Source organism: Molothrus aeneus, chromosome 5 (genome assembly GCF_037042795.1).
Source record: "Molothrus aeneus isolate 106 chromosome 5, BPBGC_Maene_1.0, whole genome shotgun sequence".
Lineage (NCBI taxonomy): Eukaryota > Metazoa > Chordata > Aves > Passeriformes > Icteridae > Molothrus > Molothrus aeneus.
The window spans coordinates 25,235,699-25,247,863 of record NC_089650.1 but is presented as its reverse complement, the minus strand read 5'-3'; the positions used below and the strand labels follow the sequence as shown (position 1 = coordinate 25,247,863).

Genomic DNA, 12,165 nt, shown 5'->3' with positions numbered 1-12,165 from the left:
CAACTATATAAAACATGCCTGTAATTTTCCACTGTAACTGGGAGACTGCATTCCTCAGGGGCGAGCAGTCACTGACTGGGTGGCCCTGTGCACATGCAGGCAGCACAACCCTGAGTCCCCTCCAGCCTCTCACCATGGCAGGGGGGCAGAGCACTTCTGTAGCCCAACAGGGCTTGGTCTGGCATGAGGAGGCTCCCGTCAGTAGCACTTCCTAGGGGAGGGGGCCATGCTGCTGGGACCCATGGCCAGCTGCTGCTGCTGCAGGGATGCATGTGGCTGGGCCTGCAGGTGGCTGCTCTGCTGGCCCTGCTTGCACTCAGAGCCTGTGGGCATAGTTAGTGTTTGTTGAGGTGATCCAAAGAGAAAAATGAATGAAAAGAGAAAACTGATCCAAAGAGAAAACTGAATGAAAGAAGATGCTTTACTAATCACCTCCTGCTTCCTGATGAATGGGCAGAGGTGCCCATCACAAAGGCCCTGCACAGCTGGGGAGACTCACCCTGCTTCCAGGTACTGGTGTAAGGCCACCTCTCAGGAAGGCTGTGGAATGTCTCTGAGTACAGCCTCCTCCAAGAACTCAGCTTCAGGTTAGGGAAAACTAATGGGCAGATCTGTGTGGCTTATTCTGCTTTCTTCCACAGGTAGCAGTGGTGGCAGAGGATGGTGGAGGAAGACACAGTGGCTTAGTGCCTATTCCTGATAATTCTTTTGGCACAGGATTTGCCTCAGAGAGTGCAAGGAGGCATTGAAAACTTGCTGGAGCTAGGTGTTTCCTCCTCTGTGCCAAAGCACCTGCTGAGAGCTCATGTGCCAGAGAGTGGAGTGCTCATGTCCTCCAGAAAGAGTGGAAGAGGTGTCCTGTGAGTGCCTTGAAGGAGGACAGGTTTGGGTCAGGTGTTGCTGTGCTGGAGGGGCTCTATAGCAGTGGACAGCCAGGCTCAGTGCTGTGGTGGCAGCGGGTTCCAGCACACCTTACCTTGCCTTACCTCCTCCAGCCAAGCCCAGGGTACCAACACCACTCACTCCTGCAGTGCTGACAGACAGCCAGGAGCACAGGGCTCTGGCAGGCAGCCCCAGCCCCCACCACTGATCCCTGGCCACTGCTTACATCCGGCCTCCAGCCTTGGAAAAAGGAGACTCCACCATGCTTCCTTCAGCAGCAGGAAGGTCCTTGTTCTTTAGGTGCAGGTGAGGCATAAGGACAGCATGAGGATGCTCTAGGGAGAACTGTGGCAATTCTCATCTCTGGTTCCTGAAAATCCAGCACTCACCTCTTGACAGAAGCAGCACAATCCAGAAAGGGCAGCCTGGCCTCAGCTGCCAGCTTTGCCTGCATCAGTGGGGTAGTTCTGGAAGAAAAGACCCTTCTGTGGGTGCTGTTGCCAACTTTGATTATGACTGGGCTGGTTTTCCTGCCACTGATTTTTGTCCCACAGAAGGACTGGTCAAGGCATTCCTGGAATCATCAAGCAACAGATCTACTCTTCAGGTGGGCAGAGACAGACATCCTCTTCTCATACACATGACAGAGGGCAGTAAACAGATAAACCAGGCAGGCGGCTTCCATTAACTCACTGAGCTGCAAAGACAGTGTCCAAAGAAGCTTTTCTTGCTAAGGAGGGCCTGGTTGGCCATTTTGTGATCTCATATGAAAAGAGGGATAGAAAAGGTCTAGAGGGTAAGTCCTGTGAGGAGTGGCTGAGGGAGCTCAGATTGTTCAGCCTAGAGGGAAGGATGCTCAGGGGAGACCTTCTCTCTCTCTACAACCACCTGCAAGGAGACAAGACAAGAGGACATAGTCTCAAGCTGTGCCAGGGAGGTTCAGGTTGGATATCAGGAAGAATTCCTTCACAGGAAGGATGTTAAACACTGTAATGGGCAGCTCAGAGAGCTGGTGGAGTCACCATTCCTGGAGGTGTTAAAAAAACATCTGGACATGGCACTTAGTGCCATGGTCTAGCTGATCAGGTGGTGGTTGGTCAAAGCTTGAATTCAATGATATCAGAGGTCTTTTCCAACCCAACTGATTCTGTGATTCTTTGATATCCAGCTCATCTGCTCCTCGTAATGGGACACTTCTTCCAGCCAAAATCCCCTGACAGAAATTTCTCAAGGGCATATTTTACCCCTCAGAAGTTCACCCCTTTCCTCTGTGAAACCATCAGTGTCCAAGGCTAGGAGAGGAGTCAGACAAGATGCTGTAAGCAGCACTGCCAACAAAGCCATCCTGGTTTCCTACAGTGCTTGAGCTGGCTGGGACAGTGGGATCACACCTCCAGCTTTCACAAGGCCACATCCAATATATTTGAATCAACTGGTCACTGCAAATATATTTTCTGTGGCATTAAAATAAAATGAAGCTAAAAATGTGTGAAGCAGGTAAACTCACAGTTTTAAATCAAAACAGAGCTATTGGAGGCTCTTGGTCTCTGAGTGCCTGTATAGGGGAGCCTGTCCCTGTACTCTCCTCCAGCAGGGAGATGGGTGCTGCTGCAGTCACTGATTAACCACCCACGGGGGAGCTGCTGCCCACACTGCAGATTATGGCTTGACCCCCTGGCCACTAATTTCTGATGCTTGACTTCACTCTGCAGTGTTTTTGTAGACCTTTTGCCACAGCACTTGTTTCCCACAGCCTTTTGTTTCCCCTTAGTAGTTTCAAATGTAGGGAACAAACCTTATTTCTACCATCCCTGACTTACTTCTTGTAAGTACTTGCTCTGCAGCTCAGCCTTCAAGACTGTGTGGAGGCAAGGATCTGGCCAGCTTTGAAAATATTTAGGTACAATTCCCCTTTTTATGAGAAGAGCTTATAAACCTCCCAAAAACAAGAGGTGAAATGAGATTTTTGTGAGCCATCCATGCTGCTTTACTTTCTACCATGTGTTGCATTTTACCCCCAACCAGAGAGGAAAATATCCCCTATGGCAGCTTCTCCTCACCCAGTGCAATCTTTGCTTGAGCTCTTTCATGCAGGCATGCAGACCATGCTGCCATTGGCATAAACAATAACAGGAGAAGAAGATGTTGAAATCATATTATATTTATTACATACATGAGATACAAAAACAAATTACCAAAATAGCATCTTTTTTTATGTGAGTCCACAGGACCTTGAAAGAAAAATACATATGTAAAGTGGATTGGTAGACTAGTGACTTTTCTGGTGCTGTATGTCTTCTTTCCCCTCACACTCGTGAACAAAATACACTCTATGCAATGTGGTTTAAGGATGCTTTACAGAAAGGATATATTTTAGTGCTGAAAACTGCAGTAAACTGTGCTATATTTCATACTGGTGTTAATGAGGGAATATAATGGCTGTATATATTGCAAACAATAACAAACAGAAGAAAAAAATAAAATGTTCAGTTTTAAATACTAACATAAAAATAAAATAAACTCCAGGCCCACCATGAATTGCTGGGTTGTGATATGTAAATGCAAGTCCTTTCTGTTCTCTACATCCACTCCTTTTGCTGCAGTTGGAGTTTTTCTCCTCCTGCAATTGCATTTTTATCTCAAAGTCTCTTCTCCCCACTCTGTTTGCAAAGTCTTGCTGGAGTCCTGCCCACGGGGTCCAAGTGCTGGTCTGAAGCTGGGACTTCAGTGCAAATACTTTATCTTTCAGATTGCATCCTCAGATATTCTGAGTGGCCAGTGCAGGCTGGCCATTCCCTTTATACTGTTAATGCTGTCCAGCTGTGGGGGTCCTCAGGAGTGCTTCTGTTTCTGGGAGTTTTTTCTCATGTGCCACCTTCGAATCCTTCTTTCCCCAACACAATTAGACTCCCCACACCGTGAAGTGGCAGGTAGTAAAGTGCTTTATACAATGAAATATTTACACTAGGGCTAGGTTCATTTTTTAACACTTCAAGGACAAAAGCTCAGAGACACTGCACCCTCTGCAGCTGGCTCTTCTCTACAGCCATGCAGTGGGTGGAGAGCTGGCCTCTGCCCTGCATCACGCCTGTGCCAAGGCAGAGGGGTTCAATTCACTCCAGCAGCTCTCTCCTCAGCAGCATCAGCAGAGAATCTAGCCCTTGAAACCTTCAGCAGGGCAAACAGGCTAAAAGCAAGTGGCACCCAATTCTCTTTGATGGGTGCCATGTCCTAACCTGAAAGGGGGTGTTTCTAAGGAGTGGTTCTCATTGCCACGCGGGTGGCAGCACCTACCCATTGCCTTCCCCACAGCATCCTCTGGGAACCCCTGCAAGTCACTCAGGATGCACACTAGTGGCACTGGCAGTGTTTGCTTCTCAGCAGTAGCTCTCTGAGGGTGGCAGTTTAGTCTTGGGTGATCAGTGGCTTCATGAGAGTTGTTCCAACAGCACACTGAAGTGAGACAAGCATCCGCCACCCTTCCTTTTTTTTTCCCTCAACATAACAATGAGCAGGGCTCAGGGTGAGGCCCTGACAAGGAAGCTATAGGCAAGTGAAAGAACATTGGCCAGAAAGGGTTAAATTAGACAGCGCCTACAACTCTGAATGCCTCACTACATGTTTTGGCACTATTTTCTTACATTCCAGTTTTCATGCTAGAGGTCTTCTCTTTGTGGAGGCTGTTGCATTTTGTGCATAAAGAAATGCCCTAGGCAGTTGCACACCTCTAGTTGCAGTCTCTTTTCAAAATCTCCAAGACCTTTCTTCCAAGAGCCGACTTCCACTGATGCACAAAACTTTTCATGTTGACAATGAGTCTGCCTGTTCGGACGTCCTCGTGTCCTGCCACAAGATACTCCAAGCCTGCAAACCAGCAGAGTGGTCAGGGACTGCACAATACCATGCTCAAAGGCCTATTGAGCTGCAAAGTCAGCCTGGATATCTAATCCCATGCAAAAAAGCACTTACACAAAGAAATATTTATATATATTGGCTCTCATCTATATCTGTATATCTATAGCTCTATCTGTATCTCTGGCAAAATGGCTCCTGTGGCTACCTGTCAGAGAGATGCAGCACACAAAATGTGACTTTGTGAGCTTCTAAATATAAACAAAAGATGGATGAACTCTGGGGGTGGCACAGCAAGTTTTTACACCTTTTCTGGGAACTGCTATTACCTTCATTTGGCAGCCATCTGCCTCACTTCTCCCTGAATAAATCTGGGCCTGGAGATCAGTTCAGCGAATTCCAGGAATGGAACAGTGCAGGACAATCCAGTGCTCGGTATCTTGCTCGGAGTGGCCAGTGGCCCCTTGGAGGCAAAGGCATGCCAGACCCCAGTGAGAGGCAACACTAAATGTGCTGGCACCAGTACTCTAGAAGAGCCTGAAGAAGTGGCTGTCACACTGGAAAGAACTAATTTCTGCCTCTGCCAGATGTTTTAGAGACATGACAGCAGGGTCTGACAAAGCCTCAGCTGGTTGTTCAGAAACACATAGAAAGGGCTGGAATGTGTCCCTGTCGTGCCCTGCTGCAGGTCTTTCCTCAGGCATCCAGGTCTGTGCTTGGCTTTCAGGACATGACTCAAAAGAGTGCTTGGAACCAGGTAACAACTGCTAAACAGAGGGATAGAGCAAAGCCTTTGGCTTGAATTAGCTAAAGAAACACTGCCACAGATCCAAACAGCCTAAATGGCCCACAAATGTGCCATAAATGGGGATAATAAGGAGTATAATCCCTTTCATGGCAGGAGGAGCTCCCTGCCAGGGTCAGCATGCCACTGCAGCACATTTAGGGTACAGCTAGCATTAGACCCCTCCTGTACCCACTCCTTCTTGCACCAGTCTGGGGAGCACAACGCTCTGGTGCAAACCAGGCACGGGAGATGGGCCTTCCCCAGTCCTCTCAGCCATCCCACGCCATCCTGGCTACAGCTTGTGCTGTTTTGGGCTTCCATTTTGCAGTCCAGAATAAAGGAAGGGTGCCTCCCAAGTTAAAGGTCAAGCAATACAATTTGCTTTCTACTTTATTTGAGTTTTTGGGCACACACATCCTCTCTTCTTCCAAGTAAACACAGGATAGGTGTGTGGCAGCATTGCCCTTCAAAAGACATTAATTTTGGCCAAGTGTTAAAAATATCACTTTTCAAGGGTTCCTAGATTTATTTCCCTTGAGAGAGAAATGTGGTATGCACACTCAGAGAGCAAGCAAATATTGCTGTGGTTGCTGACTGTGTAGGGCTTTCTAGATTTTCAACCTTATGCTACAGAATTGTAAAATTAAAACTAGTCAAATGACTGAGATGCAACTTGAGGCTGTGCAGTTTGTCCTGGCAGGCTGCTCTCTGCCTCTCTGACTGTGCTTGGCAGAGCCATGGAAGGGATGGGCTCCTGTTACCTTGCAAACAGGTGAGACCTTTAAATCTTTCAGCTCAGTGTCCCCCAGAAGCAGAATCTGCCTCTGTGTGTGTGTGTCTGTGTGTGTGTGTGTGTGTGTGTGTGTGGAGGACAAGGTGTGCAAGGGTGGTGAAAGGGTTCCCCTTTTATGAACTTAAGCATGTTTTTCATCTGAAAATAGCCCTCACAGATTTGATAAATGTTTGCAGGTTTTTTTGCCTTGTCAGAGACTTTAAGAGCCTACTCTCCTTTTGGCAACCCTTTACTTCTGTAAAATGGTATAAAAACACATCTGTCTTACTTTTATGTTTATCTTTGATCTCCTCTATGTTTTTGAAGATGTGATTTCCATTATAGCTGTATGTCAGAAAATTGTTTTATGTCAGCTTGACTTTTCATCCAGCTGGTTTTGGTTTATTCACCTGTAGGCCATAAGCTCTTACTGTGATAGAGGGCTGAATCTGCTAATATTGTACTGCAAGCCACTCAGAAATGAATGTAGTAGCTAAAGAAAATAATGAATTAAAAAAAAAATCAGGAATCTTTTTTCCCTCTTTGACATCACTGAATCTTAAAGATTCACTCAATGGATGTTTTCAAGTTTCCTATTAGCAAGAAACTTCTTTTCAACATGAAGGCTGAGACTAATTTATACTCATGGGACCAGCAGCTGTATTTCAAAACAATACCAAGCTTTGCAGTGAAAATCATGAGAGCTGGCAAGGAAGTAACAAGGGATTAACACCTGATGTGTCAGACACCTGGACTGTCACTAAGAACAGTTGCATCTCCCCCTTTCTGCTTTTTTCTAAGAGATCTCCACTGATTCTGTGATTAATGCTGTCTTTTCATCTGTTGGGGAAAATCAGTGAAGCTCTTCTGAAGTTAGTCGAGTGGCAAAGCTGGGTGTCAGGTGTGGGGCTGCCCTGCAGGCTCAGTTTTGGACAGCTTCCATTGCATTCCTTCAGGTTCATATTAAGGCAGCTGCATCTGGGCTTTCTTGCTTGAGTTTTCATTGCATATGGAAAAATACACCAGCTATGGCTATTTGATTAGTGATTTATGGTGTTCCAGCAATATCCAAAGTCTTACTGCACTTAAACAGTAGAGCCCTACCTAATGCTGCTGATTCCTCTGACCTTTGCACCTGAGAGGTCCTAGCTACAGCTGTGCTATCACAGCAGCTTGCCTTCAAAACCAGACAGTCACTCCTGAGGACATGAAAGAAGGCTGCAAACACCTCATCAGTGAATAACCTTTCTGCACAGCCCAGGCCCACAGACAGCCCTGTACCCCCTAGTTCCTAGTGCTGCACATGAAAGGGATGTCTCAGCACCTACATCAATGCTTCCATTGCCAATTTCCCAGTGGTGTATACATCTCATGGAAAGAAAACCCTTCATTTGAATTAGTTGGTAACTGCTCATTTATCTTGGAGTTGTAAAGAGAGGTGTGTCAGCTGGAGCTTAGTTTTGCTCTGTGGAAGAAACCCCTGAACCTGCATGTCCTTATCCATACTGGAGACTGCATGCATTGTTTAGCCACTCCATTTGCTTATACTCCATTTCAGTGAAAGAAGATGGGAAAAAACTGTGGAGCTCTTCCCTCACTGCATAAGAAAATGTCTTCCAAATCTTGTAGATCTAAATTTGTGTTACTTTCAAAGAGAAATCTTCCCCTGAGTTTAGATTAGAACTTCAGTGAAGTATCCCAATTCAAATTAGATTTACATATGTTTTTATAGATTCAAATTAGCTTTAGCTTTGAAAGATGTATCAAGATGTATCAATGCTATTTATTGTGGCATGATGTGCACCTCCCTCCCTCTGGGAACAGAGACTGGTAAAGCTGAAAGCCTGTTGCTATGCTATGGAAAAAGAACTGTGTGTTTCAAAGCCTATAGGATGAACCAAGTTTTTCTCTATGAAATTTCAATTTGATGGAGATTGCTGTTGGAATCCAAGTGATGTAACAGACAATAATTTTTAATTAGCACTGGGCTGCAATCCCAGCTCATTGGTATGAGGAGATAGAGGGGCTGCAATGAAATCTGTGTATATGTGGTGGGGATGTACTGTTCAGGGAGTCAAACTTACCAGGATTGAGGATGGGACAAGTGCAGCCTCTGTTAGTCCACGATTCAGGGTAGAGTGTCCTCTTGCCCCTGAGGATCTTCAGCTTTGTGGACTTCAAGACTTTCTTGATCTTCACACTGACTTCTGCATGGGAGCCTTTGTCATGAGCTGACAAGATCTTTGTCTTGATCACTGGGAACACAGGAATTCAAAACCAGGAATATACAAACTATTTACAGGGCTCTTTCTTTTTTTCTTGGTCTATTGCCGGTGTCTGGGTGAAGCAGTGAGGACAAGTGCTTTGTTACAGTGGAGTTAGCCCAGTGCTCCTTGCTGGGGAGCCCAGGATCAGAGCAGCTGCTGGGAAGCACATACATCCCCACACCCATGGGCAGAAATGCTGCCAGTTGCTTTGGTCATGGCCTCTCGAACTGCCAGGAGAGTGTGAGGTCCCATTTTTCCCCTGGAGTTCAACAAACCCTTTGTGTTCCTTATCTCTTTTGGAAATCAGTTGGATTTAGGGATGGACCTGGAGGCTTTGCTGGCCTCAGCCTCATCCCACCCAGTGCCAGTCCTGCTGCTTTGCAGAGCTGCCAAATCCAAATTCAGTGGAGGAGAGCAAGCCATTGGTGGGGATTGGGGCAAATCAGGGAGTGTTTTGAGCTCACTCATATCCACATTTCCTCCACCTGGCATTCCACTGCTGAGCCCCTGTGTGGTGGAGGCTCAGGGCTTAGCTCCTCCACCTCCTATACTGGTAGGTATCCCCATATTGGTGGTGCTTTTTTCAGCACCCACACTGGGAAGCTCAGGGCAGCCAGCCTCTCTCAGTGAGACCTCCTGGAGCTCATGATGAGCCCCATAATTCATCTGTCTCTCTAGTGTAGCTGACACCTTCACATGTTGACTGATGAAAGTGGGGGCAGCCTGAGTGCACTTTAGATAAGATTTATGAACTTGGAGGTTTTGTGGCTTTCTTTTTTTTCCAGTTTCTTATCTTTTGCAAGATTAAACACAGTTACTATCGTGGCTGGGAAGCAAAACAGAGCAGAATCAAATTTTTTCCTAATATCACAAATCCAGGGCTACATTTCAACAACTGGCAACCCCTTGAACTCCACTTTGTGGGTTGCTCTGCAGCCTGCAGAGGTATGGGCTATCTCTCTGCATTTTTGACTTCAGCGTGAGATGAAACAGGTGCAGGAGACCCCTGCAAGAGATGCTTTGTGAAGGAAGGGAGTGCTGCACAGAGCATTCCTTGCTCTGCCACAGTATGAAGGAGGCAGTTCATTGGCACACACCAGGGAGGTCTTGAGAAACAAAGTGCCTCTTCTCATTCATTTAAACCCAAGAGACACATAGACAACATATATCATCCCCTTGCAACAGCTGAACTTTGTTGACAGTGGGAGTTCCCAGTTGCTACTGGAATTGTTTTATCCATGGAATGGTGATCACAGTCCCTCCTTACATTCAGTATCATTCAGAAACAGTAATTTCTAGACCCTGATTAGGGCACCTTGTCTATGACACTGTTTCAGTGACCCATTTTGGGTAACAGTGGTTTATAATCTCTCTTGGACCTAGACAACCTCCCAGGGACATTTCCAGCACTCGTCCTCCCATGATTTTTGTACAAGGGTGTTTTGATAGCAAGAGAGATGGGTAACAGAACAAGATGCTTCACCCACCTTGACCTGGAAACATGATACCTGTACATTTTGGCTGAAGTTCTGCCTTTAGACTAAGTATCCCGTGGGTTTGCCAGGATGGAGTGGTGCACACACAGCAACTCTCATGCTCTGTGTACACTTTTGCACTGCCTTGCAGACCTCCCTTTGCAGCCTCCTCACCCACAACTCACCATAGGTGTACTTCATCCCGCAGAAGACCTTGGGATTCCCTAAAACTTGCTCTTTACATTCGCATTTACCTGGGGAAACAGAAGGAAGCAAATGGCGGTGAATTGTGCTTAAAAGACAGGAGCATTTGCAGGCAGAGCCCAGGAACAGCCAGAGGTTTTTCAAGTGGCTCACAAGCCTCATACAAAAAGAGAAAAAGGAATTTGCAACTGTTTTCAGATTGAGAGTGAATACAGACTCTAAGTCCAAGGGCAGTTACCCCTTGTTTACAATTAGAAGAGAAGGAAAACAAAGGCCTTATTATTTTGCCTTGGGATGCAAATAACATGCGTATCTTTCCCTGTGGTATTTTCCACACCGTAATGTACCAGACAAAATTTTAAAAGGAAATGTTGCAGAGGTTAAGGCAGATTAATGACTTCCGTGATCTTAGAACAAAGAATAACATGATATACTTATTTACGTTTAAAATGAAGTGGCCTAGACAAATGATGGAGCTTTCCCCTCAATTAACTCAATTATTGTATCTTCGAGATGTTATCAAGCCCCTCTCTGAAAACGGAGGAAATGACGCTTGCCTGCTTGCATGCAGCAGCTGCAAGGGAGGAGAGCCTGATGCTGCCCCACGGGGCCAGCCTGCCCTGCACCCACCTTCATGCAGCACCCACCTCCCCCAGGCTGGGAACACTGGAGGGAAATAACTTCTCCAGCTGCATGCTAGACCATCTCAAATCGCATCACAAGCTGCAAGCGATGCCAAAATTGTTCTGGGTATCGGGGAAATAAATTCTGAGTTAGAAATCCCCTACCTGCCTGCCAGTGAAGTGGCAAACCCCACCCTTTAAATAAAGTTGCTGCTTTGTTGAGTTTCAGGGAATATAAAGATACCTTTAAAAGATGATGGTCAAGTAAAACATGAGGACACTCAGCCTTGAAATTCAGATCTGGGACTGCAAATTCTTGCCTTACAACAGCTAAATGCTGGGTACAGGCATTCAGCATGGAGCATCTGTCTAATGGGTTTGCACATCCTTGCATTGATGGGATGAGCCATAACACCTCTGAGGCTCTGGCTCTCAGAGGGGAAGGAGGTGGCCACAAGGACATTCCTCCACATGTTAGTGTGGGAATGTCCATTTCCCCCTGCAACTGCCAGGGAGCTAACTACAAGTCAGTGCAGCAGACTAGGTCTGCAGTGGCTGCTGGCAGGAGGGATTGGGCGGGTGGAACACGGGCAAAGCCGCAGTCCTACCAGAGTGCCGGAGTGCTGAGAAGCCCTGCTCATCCTCCCAGCCCCAGGTGGGCTCGCTCTCGTTGAGCACTGCTTGGAAAGGAGGTGCTTCATTGTGCCAGGAAACTTCTGAGCTGTTGAGAGGAAAGGGAGATGATCAACCTTCTTCCAGGAGCCAGTGGAAAGCAGGGCCACTACCAGCCCATCCTCCAGACACAACGTGACTGTGTGTCTTGATGGTGGTAAATGCAAGAGGCAGTTTTGGAAGGTGAACAGGTTGAGTGTTGTCAGAGAGGATCATGGATCCATTTTGCGTTTAAAATATGTTATAGAGATTTATATACCACAAATATCTTCAGTCTGGTAAAGAAAGCAACATGTCAGATTTAGAGAGTGGGGCATTATTAAAATGTGCTGTTTTCTAAAAGTCAGAGCCTGACTCCAAGCCCCAGTCAATATAAGCTGAGTTAAAACAGCAAAATTAAGCCTTCGGTCTCCTCTCACTCAGATGTCCCTGAGGCCCACATTTTACATGTTGTGGAGAGGAAACAACTGTGAAGGTTATGGAAAACACCCGGTACATTAACACCAGCACTGAGAGCAAAAACTCCAACATCGCTGGTGCCCTGCCATGGTGTGCCAGGCTCCCAAGGGAACCACAGCCTCAGCTCCCACTCTATTCCCACTTCTTGGCCATAACAAACCCATACCAAACC

General features: G+C 46.6%; 1 protein-coding gene across 2 annotated transcripts in view; it reads right to left on the bottom strand.

The window, feature by feature from the left end:
* Positions 1-3,025: 3,025 nt before the first annotated feature.
* The window catches only part of NTN4 (netrin 4), a 47,783-nt gene continuing 38,643 nt past the window's right edge, over positions 3,026-12,165 (bottom strand). For both annotated transcript variants that reach the window (XM_066550299.1, XM_066550300.1), the window contains exons 7-10: positions 11,471-11,583; positions 10,221-10,289; positions 8,378-8,548; positions 3,026-4,746 (exon numbers count right to left, since the gene is read on the bottom strand). In XM_066550299.1, coding sequence (XP_066406396.1) covers positions 4,610-4,746; positions 8,378-8,548; positions 10,221-10,289; positions 11,471-11,583 — 490 coding nt within the window. In that variant the 3' untranslated portion in view covers positions 3,026-4,609. The remainder of the gene's footprint in view (positions 4,747-8,377; positions 8,549-10,220; positions 10,290-11,470; positions 11,584-12,165) is intronic.